At 52.0% G+C, this 24,557-nt stretch overlaps 1 protein-coding gene across 7 annotated transcripts in view; it reads left to right on the top strand.

Annotated features, from left to right (window-relative positions):
- The first annotated feature begins 1,036 nt into the window (after nucleotides 1-1,036).
- Nucleotides 1,037-24,557, top strand: part of PPFIA1 (PTPRF interacting protein alpha 1) — a 77,772-nt gene continuing 54,251 nt past the window's right edge. For 6 of the 7 annotated variants that reach the window (XM_027532930.1, XM_027532927.1, XM_027532926.1 and 3 more), the window contains exons 1-2: nucleotides 1,037-1,229; nucleotides 2,437-2,700. In XM_027532930.1, the coding sequence (XP_027388731.1) occupies nucleotides 2,437-2,700 (264 nt within the window). In that variant the 5' untranslated portion in view covers nucleotides 1,037-1,229. The remainder of the gene's footprint in view (nucleotides 1,230-2,436; nucleotides 2,701-24,557) is intronic. The other variant, XM_027532929.1, reaches the window with a different exon arrangement.

Raw genomic sequence — 24,557 nt, 5'->3', positions numbered from 1 at the left:
TATTAATATCTGTATCTGCAAGGTCTAGCACAGGACTTGGTGCATAGAAGGCATTTTTAAACGTTTGAGCAAGGATGACATATGGATATGAAAAGGATAACAATGTTTGAGAAAGATAAAAATGCCCGTCATTCGCTGAGTACTTCCCGAGTCAGGGTCCTGACTAGGTGGCTCCCTACAAATTCCGTTTCTTAGAACAGCCCTGGGATGGGTCTGTATCATTCATTCCCCCATCTTGCAGGTGGGCTCCCCCGTTGCTCAGGCCCACACTGCGGGGAGAAGCGTCTGCTGGAAGTTGAAGCTGCAGCGTCTGGCTCCAAAGTTTGCCTTCTCGGCGTAGCGCCCAGGAGCGTCCACATCACACTGCCACCTCTGTCTCCCCGGGTGCTGCAGGTGAAGCTCGGTCTTGCGTTGAGACCGCGTCCTTCCGAGTCGTGTTTAAGGATGGGTTCCTGGGAGGCTCCGGAGGCCTGTCCGCAGGCTGCGAGCAGGTGACGCGCAGCGGGGCGCGCTCTACCGTCAGGTGTGTATGCAGCGGTGACCTTCGGGAACTGTCCGGCTCAGAACCTGACGCCAGTGGACGCTCGATGTCGACCTTTGGTGAAACCCCGCGACTGTCAGCGGAGATCTGGAGACAGCCCCAGGCGGAAGATGCTGCCCGGGACGCTGCACAGACCCGGGACCCGGGAGCCCAGAGTCTCGGCTCCGCAGCGGCGCACCCACCTGGGCGGGGCTCGGGCGGGGCTAGACATCGGCCCACCTACCTGGGCGGGGTTTGAGGGCGGGGCTCGGAGTGGGGCTTGGGGCAGGGTCTGGGGGCGGGGATTTGGGCGTGGCTCCGGTCGGACCCAGCCAATCTGAGCCCGAGAGGCCAGCCCGCCCCACTGAGGAGGCGATGGCACTTGCGCACTCGGCGCCCCCGCGCGCCTCTCCAGGGCTGGGGGACGGGGCGGGGCGTGCCGGCGGCGCTCGGCGCTGACGCTGCGCCGACGCGCCCGACGTCGGGCACGTTGACGCCGGCGACGCGCCGCCGGGCCCGCTCCTCCTGCGCTCCGCCAGTGTCCGGCCGCGGGCCGGCCTCAGTGACTGGGGGCGGCGGGCCCGGGGCCGCGGGGCCGCGGGGCGCGGGGCGGGCGGCGGGCGGCGGGCTGCCTTCGTCGGGCCCGGAGCTCGCCTGGAGCGAGCAGCCGCCCGCGGAGCGTCCTCGCCCGCTCCCGCCGGCGAGCAAGGTAAGGCAGCGGGGCACCGAGGCAGGGTCGGGGCGGAGCGGGGCCCCGGGCGGCGCACGGCTGCTTAGTGTCAGCGCCCCCGGGAGCGGGGGGCGCGGCCCGGGGGGACCCCCGGCGGACGGACTCGCGGGGCCGAGCGGCCCCCCCGCCAACACCTCCCTGACCCCAGCGCCAGGTGACCCAGCGCTGGGCGCGGGGACGAGGACTCGGGGCCGCAGGAAGCCGCGGGCCAGGCCGGCCTCCGTGGAGTCCGGTCCCCTGCGCCCTGGGGTCCCCGCTGCTGTCGCACCGGGGCGCGGGTGCGAGCCGGCTAGAAGCGTCGTTCTCGTCGGGTGCGCGGTGCGCGGCCCTGGGCACCTCCGTCCCGGGGGTCCGCCGAGCCCGGAGCACCGCCCCTCGCCCCGTCATTACATTTGAGACAGAGGAGCCTCTCGTAGTCTCACCCGTCACTTTTCGACCCTTCCTATCCATCCATCTCCACCCGCTGTATTTCCATTGTGGAATATTTTTTGGGGGGGAGTGGGGTGGGGGGGGGGAGAGGCTGTGAACTTACATAAGTGAGGTTGACTGACCAACCACCGCAGTCTTTGCAAATGCACGTCTCACAGTCCTTAACGAGCCTAGTTCCCGTTTAGCGCTCACCAAATCCAGCCCAAGAATTCGGGGAGCTAGTCAGTCCTTCCCCGGAGCTGACTGTACACATTCCTGTAAGATGCCTGATGGGTTTTGTACTTGTCAGTTTTACTGACTGTATGCTCCTTCTGTGCTTTTTCCTGAAACACGATTGGGTGGCACGTGTTTTGACTTTCTCTCTCCCTCGCCCCCCCCCCCCCCCCAACCGGGAAATAAGAAAGGAGGAAAAAAAAAAGGGTTACAGAAGCACACTTGTTTTTCAACAATCAGAAAGTACGGCTTTGCAAACAAAATGCCACAGGGTTTGTCCTTTGTGTGAGGGGTAGTCTGTGTGGTCTTTACCCCTTCACTGATTATGGTCAGTAGTCATGTTCTCCTGTTGGGTGTGCCTTGCACTTCGGATAGGCCTGTGTGTATTTTCCCTGACTACTTCTCTCTACAGAGCCTAACAGTCAGATCTGGAAATAGCAAGGCCTCTCATTTATCAGCTCCAGATAGCTAGAAAGTTGCAGCTTTGTAGAAGCCTTTATTTAGAAGTGCCTGATGACGGTGGTCCGGGTCTCTTTTTTTCAAGATGATGTGCGAGGTGATGCCGACCATCAGTGAAGCAGAAGGCCCCCCGGGAGGAAGTGGGAGCCAAGGGTCCAGCTCCCCTTCGCAGCCAGATGCGGATTCACATTTTGAACAGTTGATGGTCTCTATGCTGGAAGAGAGGGACCGTCTTCTCGACACGCTGAGAGAGACCCAAGAAACGCTGGCATTAACCCAGGGGAAACTGCACGAGGTTGGTCACGAAAGAGATTCCTTGCAGAGGCAGCTCAATACTGCGCTTCCACAGGTATGGCCGACCTTCCCCTGCAGGTTTTTGTCTAAACGCTTTTTTGAGGGGATGCTGCTATTTTAGATGTGTATTTTGCCATCATCACTTGCGCAATGGTGGTTCTGTTAGTTGTAAGTCACATACAGATAAAGTTCCTGAGGGATTGAACTTCTTAGCTAGAGCAAACTGGTGCGCTGTCAAGTCCTGTGAAGACACCTTATCGGTCCTGTTCATCTCTGGGGGGGGGGGGGGCAGCAGAAGGAGCCGCCTAGATTTGCAGGAGAGCTGCAGAGTTTTGGAAAAAAGGGCCACCAAGTAACCAGTTTCTGTGGTGCCTTCAGCTTTGTTGCCGTAAGCCTTTCCCCTCCTAATCGTGTGACTCCGTGGGTTGCATCACGTATTTCCAGTTTCCTAATGCAGCATCCTGGACAAAAGGAATGGCTCTCCCAGGAAGAGAATGTTTACAGTCTGCCTTTCCCAGCAGCCCCGTGCTTTGTAAGTCAGGTTGTCTCAGGGGATAGAAGACTGAAGATGGGCTCCTTCAGCACTTTCTCTTTAGCAGCTGAAGGTTATAAAGCTCACGGTCACAACAAGGTTTTCATCTAAGGACGTTGCGTTTGCAGCCGTGTGTCCAGGCCTTTTCTTGTGGCTCTGAGGATCTAATGATGAGTGCAGGGAGGTGTCAGCTGAAGACTGCGCTGGGCGGCGCAGAGTGTAGTGGGAGACGCCAAGGTTCCTTGGGTGTTTATGGCTGCGGAGGTGCTGTTTGCCGTACTCAGAATAGGCGCCTTTATGGTGCTGTCAGATAGACCTGAATAAGCGTGCATGCATTCTCTCATGACGGGTCTGCAGTGGTAAATTAGTAAATGAATAATTACTAGCCTTAATGCATTTCTTGGCTTTCGTCAAGTCTCCTGAAAGATTGATAAGCCAAACATTTGGATTTCCTCTTTAGCAACAGGAATTTGACGTCAGTGCTGTAACGTTCCTTCTCTGTCAGATGTGAGAATCATGGAAGTTTTTTCCCGTTTGAGTCTTGTAAATTACCAGGCTTGTTTGGGTCCAATTTTGTCGCCAGTACCACTGTCTCCAGGAGATGGTGAAGGACTGTGTGCTGCAGCCCACGGGGTCACAAAGAGCTGGACACGACTTAGACTGAACAGCCACCGCCACCACCGCAGCTTCGAAGGGTTGCCCAAGTTGTGCTTTACTGGGATTTCATCGTAGTATTTGTAAATCTTTTCAGTACTTGGGCATTTTTCTTTTGTTCTTTCATAATCGTATTTGTCTTATTGTAATTTGAGGTGCAGCCGCGGACATGTAGTTTTTTGGAAGGATAAGCACAGGGACGAAGCAGGGAAGGGCCGGGAGTCTTGTCGAGTGCAGTCTCGTGCGGTCTCGTGCGGTGGAGGTTGTCACCAGCAGTGGGACAGCGCTCAGTGCTTTGTTTCCAGCTGCTGCTCCGTGGTGTAGCCTGGAAATGCCTTGTTGAGTGAAGAATGCGATGATGTCACCGCTCACCTACTGAGCGCCTGAGTGCAGCGTTTTAGAAACATGGGAACCAGCAAGTCAGCCTTCCTTGGATCCTTCCCTTTCTTGGCATCTGTGGTCTGTTTGGTGGCTAATTGTGTGATCAGGTAGGCGTATGAATAATCCTGCCAGATATGTAGGAAGTAACAATGTACTTAAAAAAACTTTACCGTAACAGAACACAGGTCAGAAAAATTCACACGTCATAAATGTACATTGCAGTGAAGTTTTCACCCTGTGAACACACTCTTATAATTACTGCCCAGACCAAGAAAAGAACATTCTCAGGCTTCCCAGGAGCCCCTCCCACCCGCTCCCAGCATCTCTCCCAGAGCTAACTGTAGTCTTTTCATCATTGATTAATTTGACATGTTCTTGACTTGGTGCAAATGAAAGTAATATGTGTATTTTATTTCTTGATTCTTTCGTTCAGCATTATTTTTGCGAGCTCTGTCCATGTAGGTTGGTTGGTTCTCGCCTGCTATGTAACCCAGTGAATGAATGTACACAGGGCTTCCCAGATGGCTCGGTGGTAGAGAACCCACCTGCCAATCCAGGAGTCGCAGGTTTGACCCCTAGGTCGGGAAAGTTTCCTGGAGTAGGGAATGGCAACCCACTCCAGTATTCTTGCCTGGAAAATTCCATGGACAGAGGAGCCTGGTGGGCTGTGTAGTCCATGGGGTTGCGGAGAGCTGGACGTGACTGAGCGACTGAGCACACTTGAATGTACCGTCGTTTATTCTTTCTGTTGTTCATGGGGATCTGAGTTGTTTCTAGGTTTTACAAATGCTGCCCTGAATGTTCTTCTTGCTTTCTGGTGCGGATGTGCATGCATCTCTGTGGGGTGTGTTCAAAGGCGTAGCACTGCCAGGGGATGGAGTGTGTTCGACCCTCGGTGGTGACCATGACGGTCGTCCTGCCCCCGCCCCGAGTGTGAGCCTCCGGGGCTTGTGCCCCTTGCTGTCCTGGGTTCTGGTTGTGGCTGGCTGGGGGTGCTGAGCAGCGGCAGCTCCGTGGGGTGGGGTCTTGCTAGTCCCTGTCCGTCCCCGCCCCACCCACCCCCAAGCAGAGCCACTGCTTCTCTCTGGGCGTTTGGTGCCATTGGAAAACCTTTTTTGATGAAGTAATTGTCTTTTGCCCATTTTTCAGTTGGACTGTCTGTCTTGTTTCTTATTGAATTTAGGAGTTCTTTTTATATCCTCTGAGTACACGTATGTATGGCAGGTTTTTTTTTTTTTTTTTTTTTTACTTTCTTGAGTGTGTCTGCCTTTACTCTCTCTGAGTGGTGTCCTTTAAAAAATACAATGTCTTACTTTAACGTATCCCAGGTGACCAGTCTTTTCAGTAATCTTTAATGCACTTGTGGCCATTGAGAGATATTAACAAGAAGCCACATGAAGAGACTATCTTGTAAAAGCTTTATTGTTTATCTTTTACAGCTGGATCTGTAATCCATCTGAAGTTGGTTTTGTTTATGGTGTGAGACAGGGGCCTTGCTTCCTTTTTCCTCTTTTGAGGAATGGGTATCCAGGTGTAATTTTTTTTTAACTATCCTTTCCCCAGTGTCATCTCTGCTGTAAACCAAGTGACTGTAAACGTGTGGGTCTGTCTGGACTCCCCTGTGCTTCACTGATCTTGTTGTCTTTTTCGCACAAATGCCACACTGCCTAAATGACCTTTGATTGAGTTGGTATCAGATCTGGTAATTTATATCCTACAGCTGAGTCCTTAATCAGTATTACCTTGGCTAATCTTGACCCTTTGCATTTTCAGAAAAGTTTTAGAACCCACTTGGCCGTCTTTCCCCAGAAAATGCTGGGATTTTAATTAAGGTTGAATTTAATTTGTTGACCAGTGAGGGGAGAAGTGACATCTTTTTAATATTGTTCTTGTAATCCGTGAACACAATGTGTATAGCTCTCCAGTTTTTAGATCTTCTTTTATAGTTTGCTGTGTGTCTTGTACATGTTTGATTAGATATGATATTTTCAATGCCATTATAAATCACTAATATGTAGAGATAGAATTGATTTTTCTATATTCACTTGCTGAATCCATTTATTTCAAATAATTCTTGTATTTTTTTATGTATACACGATTATGTCTGCAAATAAGTGCTTTGTTTTCCCTCTTTCCAACTGTGATAACCCTTTTCTTTTTCTTGCCTTATTGTACTGACTAGGATTTCCAGCATAGTGGTGAACAGAAGTAGTGAGAATAAGTATCCTTGTCTCTTTCCCATTATCAGAGGAAAAGCTTTCAGTATTTCACCATCACGTGTGATATTAGCTTTTTTGTAGATATTTTTATCAAAATATGTAAATTCTCCTGTTAATTTGATAAGAGTTTTTTCTTAGTCATGAACTAAAATTGTTACATTAAATTTTCTTAAGTTTATTTTCTGCAGATTTTGAAACAGGTGATTTTTCTTTTATGTGGTGATTTAACTTTTAAAAAATTTTGTGATTCTAAAACAATCCCAACCTGATCTCGATGTATTCTCCTTTTGTTGGGCTTTATTTGTTAGTGTTTTATTTAGGATTATTTCATCTGTACTCAGAGTCTGTAATTTTTCTTTCTTGTACTTCTTTTCCTTGTTGGTTTTAGTATCTAGGTTATGCTAGTCCTTATAAAACAAGGTGGAGAGTGTTCCTTGTTTACCTCCAGAGTTCTGTGAGATTGCTGTTTTCTTTCCTAGATTTTTGGAAGAATTGATTGGCAAAGCCAGTTGGTTTCATTGTCAGGAGGCTTTTAATTTCAGATTTAATTTTTTTCATGCAAATCAAATTTTCTGACTTTGTATGTCTTCTTGGGTCTATTTAGGTAAAGCATTTCCCCCCTGCTAGGAATTTATTGAGGCCAGCAGACTCCCCAGTTAGTAAGTGTCCTGTGGTTCAGAATATCTTTCTTATCTGCAAGATGTGTTGTCTCCGCTTTTAAAAATCCCCGATGCTGGTGATTTGCGCTTTGTCTCTTTTTCTTAATCAGTCTAATTTATCAGTTCTTTGGAAGAGCCAGCTTTTGGCTCTGTTTTTTAAAAACTTCATATTTGTTTTCTGTTTCCGTATTTTCTGCTCCTTTTTCTTTCATCTGCCTTGTGTTTCGTTTGCTATTCTTTTTTTCTGGTTTCTTGAGATAGAGGGTTAACTGATTTTTAGCCTTCCTTCTTTTCCAGTATTTGTGTTTAAGGCTTTAAGTTACTCTCTAAACACAGTTCACTGCATCCCACAAATTTGAATAAGCCAAATTTCCATTATCTTTTATGTAAAAGTGTTTTCTAATTTTCGTTGTGTGTTTTAAAGTTATTATTCATGAAGTTCTTAAAGAAGTATGTCATTCAACTTCCCAGTGTTTGGGGAAGTTTTTCTAGTGACCCTTTTTTTATTTCTAACCTAATTCCATGAAGAGCCCCGTCTTAGTCTTTTTGGGCTACTGTTTTAAATACCGTGGACTACCTGGTGAACAACAGAAAGTTGTTTCTTGTAGTCCTGGAGGCTGGTGAGTCCCAAGATCAAGGTGCCAGCAGGTGCCACGTCTGCTGAAGCCGGTTTCCTGCTTCCTAGACTGCCCGCTTCTCCCTGCCCTCAGCACGGCAGCTCATTCCCTCCTGCCCTGATCCCCTCCCAGAGTCCCTGCCTCCTAGGATCATCACTGCATTCGGGGTGAAGTTTGAGGGCACATAAACTGTCAGCCCATTGCAATCCCTAAGTGTTATTTCAGTAATAATCCCTGTATGATTTCAGTCCTTTGAAATAATTCAAGCTTCCCTGGTGGCCCCATATATATTCACTTTGTTATGTGTTCCTTGGGGCTTTGAAAATAACGTGTATCAGTGGGAATGCAGTGGCTCCTGTTGTGTCAATTAATCAGGTTTGTTAATCATGTAATTCAGATTCTGGTAGCCACGTTGAATCAAGCAGAAATAGGTGAAATTAACTGTAATATATTTTATTTAACACACCCAAAATGTTACCATTTCAGTGTGTAATCAGCATGATAAAACCTAATGAAATATTTTACGTTCTTCTTTTCACGCTGAGCCTTCGAAATCCAGTGTATGTGTCATGCTCGCAGCACATCTCACTGTAGAGCCAGCCGCATTCCAGGCACTTCATGGCTGCAGGTGACTACATTCCAGGAGCCCAGTTCCACGAGATGTGTTCTTTGACGTCTCCCACTGCGGTTGTGAACTTGGCTGTTTCTCCTTTTCTCTTGCTGTCAGTCCGTGTTTTGATATTCTGAGGTTGTGTTATTGGGCACATTCACGTTTGGAATCCTCGTCTTCGTCCTGGGCTGGACTTGTGTCCATCTGAGACACTCCGCTTCCTCGCTGGCGGGGCTTCTCTTTAGACGATGTCTGGCGGTGGTGCTGCCGCGTCGGTTCTCGGTCCTGTTTGCCTGGGCATCTTTTGCTTCCACCTGTCTGTGGTCTTGCGTCTTGACGTGTGCCCCTGTGAATAGTGTATAGTCTCCCTTTAATCGGTTTGACACTTCTCGCCTTTGAGTGAGAGTATCGCTGTGTGTATAGTTTGGGTATTTCCGTCTGGAGACACCTTGTCACCGTTTTCCGTCTGCGCCGCCTCCTCTCTGCCCCCCTCTTGCTGCCTCTCAGGAGCAGGCAGTGCTGTCCTGACTCCGCACTCCCCTGTCAGGTTGGCGGGTGTGCATTCGCAGACACAGCGTGTGTTTCACATTCAAGTCTAACTTAGTGCTTTTCCTGCCTCCCTGACACGACTGTTTCCTCTTTGTCACTGTTATCCTTTACAATTTTAGATACATTTTTGGCATTATCATCGTTTTGTAGCGTAATATTTACCCTCACAGTTACCTCATAGTTGGTCTTCACTTGCTTTTTGTATTTCTGTCAGGGACTACTTTTCTTTTTCCCAAAGAACTGCCTTCATATTTTTTTAGTTCATGTCTTTGGGTGATGAGTTGTCTCATTTCCATTTGCCCTAAAAGTCTTTATTTTGCTTTCACTTTCGAAGAGTGTTTGTGTTGGGTATAGAATTCCCGGTTGGTGGTTATTTGTTTTGCAGCATTTTACAGATGCCAGTCCATTATCTTCTGACTTCCTTGTTCATGGGAAGTCAGCTCTCAGTGTTGTTGTGCTATTAAAAGCCACACCTTTTTCCCTCTGAGTGCTTTGACATTTTCTTCTTGCCTTAGGCACCTGCAGAGCTGCTGAAACCAATGTGTGGTTTTCATTTTTGAGTCAATGGTCTGATTCTTGAACCAACTCTTGCCACTGTCCCTGTCAGTCAGTTCAGTCGCTTGGTGTCCGACTCGCTGCAACCCCGTGGACGGCAGCACGCCAGGCCTCCCTGTCCTTCACCACCTCCCGGAGCTTGCTCAGACTCATGTCCATAGAGTCGGTGATGCCATCCAGACATCTCATCCTCTGTCGTCCCCTTCTCCTCCTGCCTTCAATCTTCCCCAGCATCAGGGTCTTTTCCAGTGAGTCAGCTCGTCCCATCAGGGGGCCAAAGTATTGGAGCTTCAGCATCACTCCTTCCAATGAATATTCAGGACTGATTTCCTTTAGGATGGACTAGTTGGATCTCCTTGCAGTCCAGGACACTCTCAAGAGTCTTCTCCAACACCACAGTTCAAAAGCATCAATTCTTCAGTACTCAGCTTTCTTTATAGTCCAGCTCTCACATCCATACATGGCTACTGGAAAAACCATAGCTTTGACTAGATGGACCTGTGTCAGCAAAGTGATGTCTCTGCTTTTGAATGCGCTGCCTAGGTTTGTCACGGCTTTCCTTCCAAGGAGCAAGCATCTTTTAATTTCACCATCTGTAGTAATTTTGGAGCCCAAGAAAATAAAGTCTGTCACTGTTTCCATTGTTTCCCCATTTATTTGCCATGAAGTGATGGGACCAGATGCCATCATTTTCATTTTTTGAATGTTGAGTTTTATGCCAGCTTTTTCACTCTCCTCTTTTGCTTTCATTAAGAGGCTCTTTAGTTTCAGTCCCTGTAGGCACTTCTTATTCCCCTTTCTGTCTTATTCACCTTTCTCTCCACCGTGAGGGGCCCCATTTATAGTTTTTAAAAGCATAGATTAACAACGGGCTCCTTCGATATATTCAATACTTTTTTCCCTTTTTTTTTTTAACAGATCCATCCTTCAGTTCACTGATCCTCTCTTCAGCTACTTCCAATTTGATGTTAAGCCCAGAGATTGAGTTCTTAAATTCAGTCACTGGTATTTTAAAGTTCTAGAGTTGGTTTTGATTCTCAGAAATTTTTCCTTTTGTGAGGTATGTTTCTGAACGGTGAAGTTTGCATCTGATGCCTCTAGCACAGCTCTGATAGGCCGATACACCTCTGACCCTTCTGGATCTGGTTCAGTTCTTTCTCTCTTGGTCCTGTTTGTTGTTACACCCTTTTTTGCGTTTTTGGTTGCATGTTGGACATTATGTTTGGAAAACCCTAGAGGTTCTGAGTGATGCTGCCTTCTCCAGTTTCCTCTGACGCAGACCTCCAGTGGGGACAGAGCTCTCTGTTCACTCAGGGCCTGAGGGACTTGAGGCTGGGGGGTCCTTGTAAGCTCAGTCTCAGCAGCCTTCACCCACCTTCCCCCCGACCCCCAGGAGGAGCCCTCCAGCGTCCCCGTCTGGAGGCTGGACTGCCTCCTAGGCCCCCTCCTCGGCAGGTCCTGAAGCCCACAGTCTCCTGAGCACTGCGAGGGGACTGATGCTCAGCGCTCAGCCGGTTTGGGCAGAGTGTTGGGCACGTGTTCCGTGCCTCCCTTTTTCTTGGGGAGCTTGGTCTCTGACGTCCAGCCTGACTTGTCAGGCCTGCATTCGAATTTCTGTCTTCCCAGCCCAGGGAGCCTCCCAGAGCCGTGTCAGCCAGTCCCCCTGCTGGACTTGTCCCCTGCCTTTTCTCCCAGGGTTGGCTTTGCTCAGATGCCCTAAGGGAAGGCATGGCCGTCTCAGTCTCTCTGCTTCCCTTTGGTTTGGAATCTTAGGTTGTGGCTGCCTGGGGACCTCTTTTAAACTGTATTTAGCTTTTCTAGCTCTTGGTAGGCTTACCTAAAGCAGCTTGTGTCTGTGACTGGAAGTGGGGACGCCCTGTGTGTCTCCTCTTGTCTGAAGCCACATGTGAGTGTGAGTTATAGTTGCTCAGTCATGCCTGACTTTGCTACCCCATGGACTGCAGCCTGCCAGGCTCCTCCGTCCATGGAATTCTCCAGGCAAGATTACTGGAGTGGGTTGCCATTTCCTTCTCCAGGGGATCCTCCTGACCCAGGGATCCTGCATTGCAGGAGAGTCTTTACCATCTGAGCTACCAAAGGAAGCCACATGTAACAGTCACAGTAATTCTGTTGATCATCTGTATTTGATACAGGAGGAAACAAGAGCCAGGGGTCCTTGCTTGGTACCCAGGGTGGTGTTTCTACTCAGAGTCCCCATTTCCCGGCCGTTTCAGTGCCGCTTGAACTTGGGAAGAAGGTGGAGCCCACGGCCACTCGAGCTGGGGACAGAGGAGTGGTCCCCGCCTTCCTCCGCCCCTGCCAGCCCAGGGCAGCCTTGCGATGACGCGGCTGGCGGTGGAGGAGGAGTCTGAGGAGGGAGGGGTTCCGGGACTCTGTGACGTGGTCACACGCGGGTTTTCTTTTTCAGTTTGAAAAAAATAATGGCTCTTAGTATTCCCTCCAATTTCACTTGAAGGTTGAACATGAAGATTGTATTCTTAAAGTTGAGTGCAGTGAATTTACAGTCTTTTTGAAAGCAACAGTTGAGGTTTTAAAAAGACGTCTCAGAGAACTCCAGTAGATAAAGTCAAAAAAAGAGGTGTTCAGGGTGTACTGCGGGCGGGACCCCAGACTGTACTCTGTCTCTCCCAGAGTCTGTGACTGCTGAGGTGGGTGGATCCACACCCCAGGCACTGGGGACCGAGGTCCTCCATTGACAGCAGAGGCTGGGCTGAGCCAGGAGTGGGCAGACTGTGCCCGGTGAGTGGAGAGCCTCAGGAGAGGGGGGGGGCGCCTCGGCGGTGCACGGAGGGGCAGCACCTGGCGGGGTCTGGGGGGCGCTGGCTGCCGTGGCTCGAGGCAGGGCACCCCTGAGCCTCTGCCATGCAGCCCCCATGGGGCAGAGTTGTCTGGCAGCCCAGGGTCAAAGTGAAGAGGGCGCGTTCGCAGCAGGTTGAACGCACCCCTGTCCCCACTGTGGGTTCATTTTCAGTGCCTGGAGCGAGGTGGGTGAAGTGAGTGAGCCAGTGAGGGAGGACAGAGCTCAGGGTCAGAGTGGGGGCAGCCAGCGCGGTGAGTCCTCCTCAGCCGGGTGGGCTCTGGGCACTCAGGTTCGGGGTGCCCTTTCAGTGGCCTCACTGGAGGCGTGTTTGGGGGGTGGAGGGGCGGAAGCCCACTTAGAAGACGTGCTCATTCCTGGTGGTGGTTTCTGAAGCTGTTTATACTGTTGGGTTCGACTGCGACCCAGTACCCTTGCAGGGTCCTGTGTGACGGTGGGCCTGAGCTGTGAGCACGGCCCTCCTCCTCCCGCAGCCCACACGCCCCACAGCCTTTGGCGGCCCCTCCCCTCTCTGCACCCCGGATGCTGGCCTGAGCCCCCCACCCCCCATTCCCACGGTCCGGTCTGGGAGACGTGCGCTCTCCCAGGTCCTGGCCTGGCGCACACAGCCCGCCTCCTGTGGGTGGGTTGCAGGGCTGTGATTTCCTGACTCTTGGAGCCGCCTCTGGGGTCCGCTGGTGACATCTGGACCCTGTCTTCACACACAGGTTGACCCAAGGAGGGTTCGAGCCCGGTGGGCCCTCTGTCCCCACCCCCGTCCCGCCCCAGCCGCGCTGGGTAAGAGGTCACCCCTCATATGACATGTTTTGCCTTTGTGAATATGTTAGTTCTCTCAGAGGCCATTCTTCTGACCCTGTCCCCTGCTTGCTAACTCTTAGCTCCTGCTAAGAAACCTGGCAACTAACTCTTCCAAAGAACCAGCTCTACCCTGGGTATAAAACTCCTCAAAAACGCTCATATTCTGACAGCAGTTTTATTTCCGCTAAGGAAACGGTTGGTAAAGTAGAAATAACGTGCAGCTCGAGCTCCACAGAGTTAGTGGCTCCCGCTGGCCTCCCAGCCTACCTCCCTGCCCGCTTCTGGCCTCGCTTCGGGACGGTGTGGGTTCAGGTGGTCCCACTCGTGGTGGAAGGTGGGCTCGCTGGGCTGCGGCGGTGATTTCAGGCCCGTCTCTGACTCTCTGCACTGCTGCTGCTCCTCGGGGGCCGCCAGGGCCCTGAGGCCACTTGGTGTTCCTGCCACCTCACTTCTTACACTGGGAGTTGCAGAGTGATTTCTCGGCGCTCAGTGCTCCGTCTAGTCACTGGCCCGCCTCTTAGGGAGCGCCCTCATTTAGTCGCTCTCTCGCCTCTTAGGGAGCGCCCGCGCTGCCCCTTCTCTCTCGCCCCATGGGCGCTGGCATTGCTGCTTGTCCGGTGCGTTCGTCTGCTGTCTTCGCATTTCCGGAGACGGGTTCCTTGACCCCCTTGGATTGGCTCCTGCGGCTTTAGGCCAAGGCCCCCTTAGTCTCGGAACGTCTTGTTTCTGGCACAAAACCCGTCCCAGGCCCTCACTGTGTTTTTCCTGCCTCAGGTCTAGGCTCATCCCTCTGAGAAGCCCCGGCTCCTTTCCGTGGGGCGGGATTTGGGAATCAGCACCTGGGGCCCGGGCGTGCTCATTGTCACAGGGGTGAGCATCCCTCAGGTCCTTCTGGGGAACAGAGCCAGGCAGAAATGCTCATTTTCTAAGAGCCCTGGATTTCACATTGTTATTTCCTTAATAAATTAAAATGGAGCCTTTCCACTCGTTTCATATTTATTCTTATTTTTTATTTATTTATTATTATTTATATTTATTCTTATTCTTATATTTATTCTTATTTTACACAACAACAACAACACTCTCGAAGGGAGACGGTGAAGGCTCGCTGCGTGCTGTTGCTGATTAGATGTGGACAACATGCTCCACTTTGTAGGTTTTCCCTGTGGCCGAAAGTGAGCTCTTGGCTGAGGTTGGCAGCCTGGATTGTGGGTCCTTGGCAAGGAAGGTCCACCCAGGGAGTTCTTATTCTTGGCTAGCCGGATCTCATTCTTATTCTGTGGGGAGGTTTTATTTTGCTCTGAAAATGAACTTGGGAACTTGCAGCCTCCCTTGAATTTCCAAGGTTTTCTGCTTTGCACGTGGGCCAGTTCTCCGCCTGCCCGTGTAATCTGAAGCCTTTACCAACAGTGGCAGGAACATAGACGTCAGGCGGTGGCATGCTGAAGCTGTCCAGTCGTCTTTATAGAAGTTTGAGTTCTGCTCGGGACTGATCGATACTCAGAGCCATTAATCTTTCTTAAACCGGAAGGTGCTGTTAGAAGCCGGGCCTCCCGCTCTCCTCCCCACCTGTAGAGTGGTTCATGGGAAACATGAATGCCAGGTAAGGTCAGGTCCTCTGTTCCCTAAAGTGGAAACCGATGTGGCCGGGGGTGCTTTTCCAGTAGTCTTGAGTATTCATCTGAATAGTCTGATGTGGTATTCGCTTTCACGCACATCACAGCATAAAATAGGGCTTCATTTATGACTGCGTGTGGAATCCAGTTGGGGCAGAGGGTTGAAGAAGGTCCGTGTAGAGTTTTATTTTGCCGTTTGGTGGCTCAGCTCCTTTTCTTCCCCTGTCGGCCAGCTGGCCTTTCGCCCCTCCCCGCGCTGTCTGCAGGCGTTTCACCCAGAAGCAGCATGCCTCTGTCCTCAAGCCGACGACGGGGGCACCAGGTCTCTCATACTTGGGCCTGGGCCTGTGTTCAGGTAGGTCAACACACGCGCGCGTGCACACACCACACACACCCCCCACACAGGTCAGAGTCAGGGCGGGTGCACTTCCGAGGAAAGCAGCCTGTTCAGGCAGGGTTGGTGGGACTTAGCGGTCAGCTTCGTCGGTCACCTCGCGGAGCTGAGCCTTCAGCATTCTCATCAGAGGGACAGTAGCTGTTCCTTTTCATTTAGCGGTTCTTAATGCCTGCTGTGGGTCAGGCGTTGTCTCAGCGCTGTGTGGATGCATGTTGAGGGAGATCAGGTGAGAAATAGTCAGCAGTTATGGCCTCTGACCCTTTAAGAATTGAAGTGCAGTTGATTTATAATGTTCTGTTAATTTCAGGTGTTTAGCAAAATGGTTGGGTTATACGTGTATATGTATATATTCTTTTTCAGATTCTTCTCCCACGTAGGTTATTAAAAAATACCGAATAGCGTTCCCTGTGCTCTACAGTAGGTCCCTGTTATCTGTTTCACATGTACTAGTGTGCGTATCGGAGAAGGCAATAGCACCCCACTCCAGTACTCTCGCCTGGAAAACCCCATGGGCGAAGGAGCCTGGTGGGCTGCAGTCCATGGGGTCGCACAGAGTCGGACACGACTGAGCAACCTCACTTTCACTTTTCACCTTCCTGCATCGGAGAAGGCAATGGCAGCCCACTCCAGTGTTCTTGCCCGGAGACTCCCAGGGACGGGGGACCTGGTGGGCTGCCATCTGTGGGGTCCCACAGAGCCGGACACAACTGAGCGACTCAGCAGCAGCAGTGTGTGTATGTTAGTCACAGACTCCTCTTCTGCCCTCCCCCACCCTCCCCTTGTGTCCATGAGATTGTTTCTTTGTCTGTGGGTCTGTCTCTGTTTTGTACACAAGTTCACTTGTATTTTTTTTGTTTTTGGCTGTGCTAAGCAGGGCATGGGGTCTTAGTTTCCTGGACCACAGATGGAGCTCGTGCCCTCTGCAGTGGAGGCGTGGAGTCTGACCCAGTGGCCCACCAGGGAATGCCCGAATCTTTTTTTTTTTTTTTACTTAATTCCACCTATAAGTGATATACAGTAGCCTCTAAGCCTCTCTATATGAATTATTTCAGCGAAGTCTCGTGGTGATACTACAGAGCATGCTTCGAACAGTACCGTTCAGTACCGTTTTTTCAGTACCATTCTATTAAAAGTACCGTTAATAGAAAGCAAGGTGCTGTTATGTACTCCATTATAGATGAAGAGACTGATGCGCCAGGAGCTGGCAGACCATGCCGGTGGTCAGTGCTGGGCCCCAGGCATTCTGACTCCAGGGCTCCTCCCACAGGAGGAGATGGGGGTGGGCAGGGTGCCCTGAGGGCCTGCGGGGCTGGTCCGGGGAGGGCCAGGGTTTGCTTCTTCCCTGGAGGGTCTCTGTGTGCCTGCGGGCTCAGCCCCGGCCCCTCTACGCATGCCCTGCCTGTGGACAACTGGGCACCACCTGGAATTGGAGCCCTCCAGTGGTCTCTGTGGAGACCACTGCCCTGCTGCTCTGCCCCAGTGCTCAGCGCAGTGCCTGGCACGGTCCCGTGGCGCAGATGTGGCGATTTCCTGACGCTGGCAGTTGGTTTCTCTGCCCCGAATCTTTGAGGTCAGCTCTTCTTAGATGTCTCTTCTAATTCTGTCTGACTCTTCCTGCGGCTCTTTCCCTTGATGAATCAGACGTTTAGGGTCTAGACGTTTCTCTTTAGAGAGTTTCTCCTCTGTCCCTCATCACTTTCTGCAGACACGCTTTCCTGCAGCGCGTGCCCGAAGCCCCGGAGCTCGTGTGTCGTTCAGCCGGCTCTCGGCGCCTGGTGAGGTTCCTGCTTGCTCCCCTGCGAGCCCGGCCGGCCGCTGCAGCAGTGAGTGAGGTGGGCGCTGTGGCTCTGGAGCAGCGCGCATGTCGGGGCGGGTGACCCCGTCCTCTGTCTCACCTGTGACGTGACTGTAGCCGCGGCACTCCGCACCTTCTGCTCTGCTTCCGTCCCCAGCTCACCACCTGGAACCTCTGGGCGCGTCTCTGTAGAGTAAAGGAGAACTCACCCCTGAGTGCAAAGCTTTCTGGACAGCAGCCCATCTCTGGAAGATCTTCGAGGGGCCTCCTGCACCACGGCCGCCGCCCTCGGGGGGTCGGGGGTGCGTAGGGAAGCCCTGGGCCTGGGCGGTTTCCGTGTCCCTCTCGCCCCATGACTGTCTGAATTCTCCGGTTCCTGCACCGCCTTTTGCTCTGGCAGAGGGCAGGGTCGACGGCTGGCCGCGGCCGGGCCAAAGCAGCGAGGGGTGATGCTGGGCACGGACGTCCCTCTCCCGGGGCCAGGCCCTTCAGCCGCCCGGGGGCGTCCCGGTGCGCTTGGGTGGGGTGTGGTTGCCACTGTGGGTGTCGATGGAGGCTTTGTGAGAAGGTCCAGAAATCCAGTGACGCGAGGGAGCCTGCGAGGATTGTCTGAACCGCGTTTGTCTTTGCCTGTGTGGAAGGAGCTGCTTTTGCGTCCGTGTGGCTCGGAGGTTGTGCCTCACGGGGAGCTGGGGCAGGGCTGGGCCCTCCCTGTGGGCTGTGCGGCTGCCCTGAGCCTCCACAGAGCCTCCCCAGAGCCGGGCACCTGGGGCGGGCAGTGCTGCCTGGCCTCCAGCAGGCTGCTGCAGACGAGTGCCAGGAAGTGTGGCCACGACGGGGGGTCAGCTGTGACCGGCAGGGGAGAGAGGGAAGCAAGCAGAGTGCAGGCCGGGGAGGGGTGTGCGGTGTGTGCAGCAGCCGCCCGTGCCCCAGCGTGTCCTCGAGGGGACATGTCGGGGAGGTAGCGGCATGTTTAACATGCCCTCACACTTATTGCTGAGAAATGTGGGTGAACTCCATGGTGAGTGAAATGAGCCTGCTCCGTCTGGGGGCTCAGTGACAGACTGCCTGCATGATCCACCCAGGAAGTAAGTCGCTGTGTGGACCCTGCGGCCTTCCCAGCGTCCTGGGGAAGCGAGGAGGGCCGGGCCTGGAGGCCGCGGGCCCCGTGGTGCTGCGCGAGGCTCTGGGGAGGCTGCTTATCTGGAGACTGCACCCACACTGCCCGTGTCGCCACCCGGAGCTGCAGATGGCCGCCCGCCTCTGAACGTTGCTTGCGGCTTCCCGGTCAGAGTCTGGGCTCCAGGCCCGTGTTGGGTGAGTCTGAGGCTGTTCTGCGCTGACCCCAGGTGCGGGAGAGGCCGGGACAGCAGGCGGCTGATGCTTCTGGCTCCTTCTGTGGGTCACATGCTGTTCCTCAAGGGCAGAGCACCTCCCAGCCGGAGGATTGGAGCTCCGAGGCTGGGTGGCCAAAATAGATGGCAGGCAGCAACTACCTGACCACAAGTACCGACAGTGGAAGAAAACAGTTGCTTCAGCAGCAGATGGCGAGGCCTCTTCCTGGCGGGAGGTCTCGGGGACAGAGGCCGTGTCCAGCTCCTCTCTGCCCTGACCTCCTGCCAGAGAGGCGAGTACAGTGGGTAGAGACTGGAATCAGGGCTTGGGGTTTTCCTCCTCCAGCCCTTCTGTTTCCATCGCGCTCTCTCGTTTTTGTTTCCTGTTCCTGATGACCTTTACTCCCTTTGCAGGAGACAGTTTCGCAATCTCGAAGTGCTGCCTTTTTGGTGTGTGTAGCAGGGTGCCTGCTGATTACCTGAGCGGTCGAAAGGCCCATGCGGGGGAAAAAGTGGTGGGTGGTTAGAACAAAGGGTTTAAGTTGGAAAGAATGTACATTCCAAGGTTGTTTTCTTGTGCAAACCGTAGAAATTCTTGGTCCCCAAAAAGTTTCACAATGAATTGAGGGATTGCTTGAAAGCGCATTCCTGCTGATGGGCTGTGCGCGCTGTGTGCAAACCCCCTGGATGTCCAGTCTCGCCTGCTTGCTTCACCAAGCTGTTATCACTATTAGTGAGCATTAAAAGGGCCAGGCACTGCCAGAAAGTGAGACATTTTCTGGTGTACCTGTTCAGTAAGCGACTTTGGGCTGGTGATACCTCATCTTGCTGCTCAAACATTTTCATTTCCCTCAACAAAGAAGTGAAATTCCTTGGTGTCGACTTGGAATGCATGTTTTCCTGTGCTTTGAAACCCTACCGGTGTTGCTTCAGTTAACTTCATCTTACAGTTATCTCCCTGGAAGTTGTATGGTAATAAAGACATACTGACACAGGTAATCTGCATTTATGGTCCCTTTAAATACCGTCAGTAATTTAGAGGGAGCTCGTGTTCCCATCTTTGTGTATTTCCCGCGCCCAGTGGCAGGTGTTAGGTTCGCTTTCTTCACGTTAGGGAAGCTTCTGTGGAAAGAATTGAGGGAAAGGAAGCCGTTGCTGCCCCCAGGCAGTGGGATAATTATTTTCATTAGAACAGAAGTGTTCCTCTTGTGTCTGGTGAACACACGAGCATCCTGGCCTCCCGCCCCCTGTCCGTAGTCAGGGGCAGGTGGTCCACCTCTGCGGCCAGCATGCCCCCTCAAAGGGGACTGCCGCGGCTGTGTCTTCAGCCCTGTGTTCGGGGCGCACTGAGGCCCTGGGCTTGGCCAGTCTCTGGACGCGGCCCGTGTGCAGAGCTGTGCCGGCCGCCTCCCCGCCACCCGCCTCCGCGTTCCGCCCTCTGTCCCCTCTAGGACCACGCGGCACAGTCTGGGTTTCTCTTTGCTAACACTACTGCTCTTTTCTTCCATTTTCTGGCTTCCCGGCGTGGGCCCTGGGTGCTGAGCCTCACACGGCGCCTCCTGCCCTTCCTTGCCAGCCCGCCCAGCTCCCGGGTGAGCCCGAGCCTCGGCTGTGCGCAGGCAGTGCCCCTCCCTGGCAGCAGAGGCCAAGGCTCAGCCCCTTGTTGGCGCTCCCGGCCCGCGTCCCGGCTTCCCTCCGCTCACACACTGCTTCCCTCCATAAACACCTGTCCTTCTGGCTGAGCCAGTCTGCTCAGCCTGCTCGCCTGCCTGCACACCATGGCCCACACACGCACGCCCCTTCTCCCAGATGCCTTCCTGCTCCCTTGTGCAAAACCCCATCTTTGTCTCACGGCCGAGGCCAGCCCTGGGTGGTCTCCTCACACCTCTGATTTCTGCTGGGCCTCAGGCTGCCCCGTCTCGAGGAGATGATGGAGTCTGCTGCCTGGGGCTGGCTTTACTTTTTATTCTTTTTATCTTTTCTCCAGTTTTTAAAATGCCTTTAACTTTAAGAAAAAAGCAGATGAAGCAGTAGGATTGGATGTATATCAAGGCCATGCTTGAGGAAGCAGGAGAAGTCACGAGAGCTCCTGGGGGTGTGTGGCTGCCCTTCCGCTTTCCTTGTGGGGATGGTGGTGACGTTCCTGGTAGGCTGTGACAGTCGCTTCCTCTTCACTAGCTGTTGAGTGATTCTTTTCTTTTCCACCCAGTCTTTCCTTCTCTCCACCCCCTACTTCTGTTTCACGTCCCCAGCTTAATACCATACTGACCTCAGCCAAGGTGTTTCACTTCTAAGACTGTTTTGTCATCTAGAAAATAGAGATACTCCGTTTCCCAGCGTTACAGGCGGCTTTAGTGAGAAGTAGAATGGATCATCCACTGTGATAACTGCATGGAGTTGGCAGCACTCACCACGTGTTTGACGTCTGTCTGCAGACCCCTTACTGTGTCTCCCCCCACCGCCCCGCACCCCCCAGCACAGGTGGGGGCATCTCGGTCTGCAGGTGGGCTTGGTTCTGGTGCTTACTGGGTTATCTTCTGCAGATAACATAACGTCTGTATTCAGTTCTCAGTTCCAAGCCACTAATTAACCCAGTGACCTTTGCACTTCACTAACCTGCCTGGGCTTGTGTGTTCTGATTTTAAAAGGAGGTCACAATGAGTGCCTTACTGGGTGGCTGAGAATAAAATGTGATAAAATATATGAAAATGCTTTGAAAACCATAAAGCATTAATCGAAAATAAAGTTATTGCAGTTAATATTTAACCTTAAGTGTACTTAGTATAGTGCCTTAGAAACTGTTGTCGTTGTTTAGTAAATTATTTGACTGAACTAACAGGGCAACTCATTCTTCAGGCTGTGTTTCTATCTACTAAGCTTAATAGAGCCAGGCAGGAAACTGTCCATCTATGGTTATGTTGTTACATGATTGTAACTTCAGTTAGGGTTGTGTCCCTGGGCCTTTGATTCATGCTGAGGTATCCTCTTGTTAAATTAAAGGGTAAAACTTGTAACAGGGGACTCCTGTCAGAGGGTTTGCAGGACAGGGATACACAGACCCACAGGAGATGAGACAGGTTACAGAGTAGCGATCCTTGCTGTCGGAGGTGCTGAGTTCCTGCCTCCATGTAGAGCTGCGGCCTGTACACCTGCATGGCACCAGGCTCTTCGCAGGGGCTGAGTTTTCAACAGTGCGGGGAATCTGTCTTCCCCAAAGTAGACGAGGGTCCCTGCAATGAAGTGTTGCAAGAGGCCTGGGAGAGCCTCGAGCAGGAGGTGAGTGGTCCAGCCTGGCCTGAGGCCCCGGTTCAGGCTACAGGAGAGTGTGCGGCTGTGACACGGGGTGGGGGTCAGGGGAGGCCTGCTGACCAAGGCCTGGCGGGTGTGGCTCCTGGGAAAGGGATGGCCAGGGGCAGAGCCGGTCGTCTGCCAGCCTCTCAGGGAGACTCGCGATGGGCGGGCAGGGTCTCGACAGGCCGAGAGGCGGCCCCGCGGGCAGCGAGACGCCGTGTGGACAATAAAGCCTTTATCTGTGTCATTTCCACCAATCAGCTCCGTGGTTTTCCAGGAGCCAGTGTCATTCTTGTTAAGAAAACTGCATGACAGAGAATCAAAAGCCTTTTTCAAGTTCAGTTGTACTTATTACTTCCAGCCTTGGCTATATGGCCTTAAACACTGGAGCATTTGTGTTTCTTTGACTTGTCAGCAGAATTTCAGGAAATGCTATAAATGTAGCCATGCATCTTCTGAAGCTGCTCATTCTTAAACTTGTATTTTACTGACCGAGTGTACTAGAGCCCCAGGAAGAACTCCCTAATAAAGCCCTTTCGGTGTGGTTTTATCCCATGTCCTTTGATTCACTGGAGATCCCTGCCTGCTGTCTGGTGTGTCCGGGCCATGGCCCACTCAGCCGTCCTTGATCTCCCGCGCGCTGAGGCTTGGGCGTTCAGTCGTGGTCTTCGTGTCTGTTCCGTGCTGGCCAGAGTCTCGTTGCCACTCTAGAGCACAGCAGGTGCGGTGTTCGCTGGGCCTGTTGCATGTCAGAGAGCTGGTCTTCAGTAGCACCTGCTGGGAACGTGGTAGAATTTCTCTTCCTGCCGACATTGCAGTCTCACAGGGCAGCAGAGCAGGTCCTGTCTTAGAAGCCTTTCTGTGCAGTTGTTTGCCGATACCTGTGAGGGCCCTGGAAGGCAGGGTCTGAAGGCTCCTGCATGTCTCGGATATTCTCATTTAATAATGTCATAAAGTCATTTCCCAGAGTGCTTTGTTGTTGTTCAGTCACTGAGTTGTGTCTGGCTCTGCGACCTCATGGACTGCAGCACGCCAGGCTTCCCTGTCTCCTGGAGTTTGCTGCAACTCCTGTCCATTGAGTTGGTGCGGCCATCCCATCCTCTATTGCTCCCTTCTCCTGCTTTAACCCATGTAAAAGAATTGATTGTGGCTTTTTTTGGGGGGGGGTGCAAAATTGAGGCTCTATGGCAGCTAATGACAAGCCTGAAATATTCTAAAATTGTGACTAAATCAGAAAAACCTGGAGCACACCACAAAGCTTTGTGAGGACTTGATAAGCTGTGACCTCCTGGGCAGTCCGGGGGTGGTGCCGGGGAGGGCGGTGACGGCGCCTTACCGCCGGGCGGGGCTGCTCCTCCAAGCCCGGTCCTTCCCTCGAGGTGGCGTCGGCTTCCTCTCCAGGTTCAGGGTGCTCGGACGCTGTCCTCCCCACCCCCTCCGCACACTTGTCCGCCCGTGTTTCGCGGTGGTGCCATTGCCAGGAGGCTGTGGCAGGCCCACCACTGGCTCTGGAGCGCGGCCGTGGGGGTGGGGGGCGCTGAGCGCGTGGGGTCCCGCGGCCGGGGCGCCCTCGTGGGGTCAGTGTCGCGGGTTTCCCAGTGGCTCCCCAGAGTGAGAACTGCTGTGGTCACAGCAGAGTAGAAAACAGAGAATCTCTCAGAGATGTTTTCAGTTCGCGTGACGTGACCGCAGGTAGAATGTAAGCATGCTAGACACAAAAAGGAGATCAGTCCTGGGTGTTCATTGGAAGGACTGATGTTGAAGCTGAAACTCCAATACTTTGGCCACCTGTGAAGAAAGCTGACTCATTGGAAAAGACCCTGATGCTGGGAAAGATTGAAGGCAGGAGGAGAAGGGGACGACAGAGGATGAGATGGTTGGATGGCATCACCGACTCAATGGACATGGCTTAGGGTGGACTCCGGAGTTGGTGATGGACAGGGAGGCCTGGCGAGCTGCAGTTCATGGGGTCGCAAAGAGTCGGACACGACTGAGCGCCTGAACTGAACTGAGACACAAAAACTTTGCATGCAACTAGAATAAGTCGTTTTATCTATTTTCATAAATAAGTAGGACCGAGCCCAAGTCAGAGTTGGTTGTTCAATCTGCCTTCCTAAAGTGTATGTTAAAGTGGCCAGCCAGTTGGCAATTGTCTTAATGGGAAGCTAGGGGAGTTGCTTTGTACTTGAAATTGCCTTATATTTTTTTGGGCATGTATACTATATATGTAATATATAATAAGTAATTTGAATATCCAACCAAATAATCAAAGGTTTATGGTTATTTTTACTGTTTTATAATAGCATAATATTTTAATCTGTCCTTTATTGCCGTGGGGAAATCAGAAAAGGCAAAGATTCTAAATGGAGAAATGGTGGTGACATTTGAGCAAAATTAATGCCTTTTTTCTTTTGCAAATGAAGTTTCACGTTTAAAAAGCAGTGAGGCCATCCTCATGTACCCAGGACTGTAAAGGGGCCACGCCAGCTGAACCTGAGCAGAACAGTCCATCACCAGGGCACGTGATGATAGTCGTTTGTGATCTTTACTTTTTTTCGTCAAGACATGAAGACCCTGTGAGTCACAGAGCGTGCAGAGAGGCGACACGAGCGGCAGAGCTGCTGTCCGCCTCGTGCGCGGTGGCTTACGGCGTGGGAGACGCAGAGAGTTAGCCAACGTGGCCCTGTGAGCCAGCAGTCGACTGTGTGTGCTTAGAGCAACCCAGCAGCTCCTTTTTATAATGTTTTTTTCATCCGTTATTTTTTTACTGGCACATAATTGCTTTACAGTGTTGTATTAGTTTCTGCTGTACAGCAAAGTGAGTCATCTACATATAAACATACATCCTCACCCCCATTATATTTTAAATTATAATTTGTCTTCTCATAAAATTACATTTGTTTAAAAATCTACCTAAACACATGAGTTTAAGAAATCAGTACATACCCTAATTGTAACATAAACTGAATTTTTAGCATTTGTTTACAGTAAAATATTTTGTCATCTAAGTGTTTTGGCATGACTGCAGTGGAAGACTATATAAGTCAGATGTGTGTACTCCTGCCA

The sequence above is a fragment of the Bos indicus x Bos taurus genome, chromosome 29 (assembly GCF_003369695.1).
Source record: "Bos indicus x Bos taurus breed Angus x Brahman F1 hybrid chromosome 29, Bos_hybrid_MaternalHap_v2.0, whole genome shotgun sequence".
Lineage (NCBI taxonomy): Eukaryota > Metazoa > Chordata > Mammalia > Artiodactyla > Bovidae > Bos > Bos indicus x Bos taurus.
This window is presented reverse-complemented; position numbering and strand designations above follow the sequence as displayed.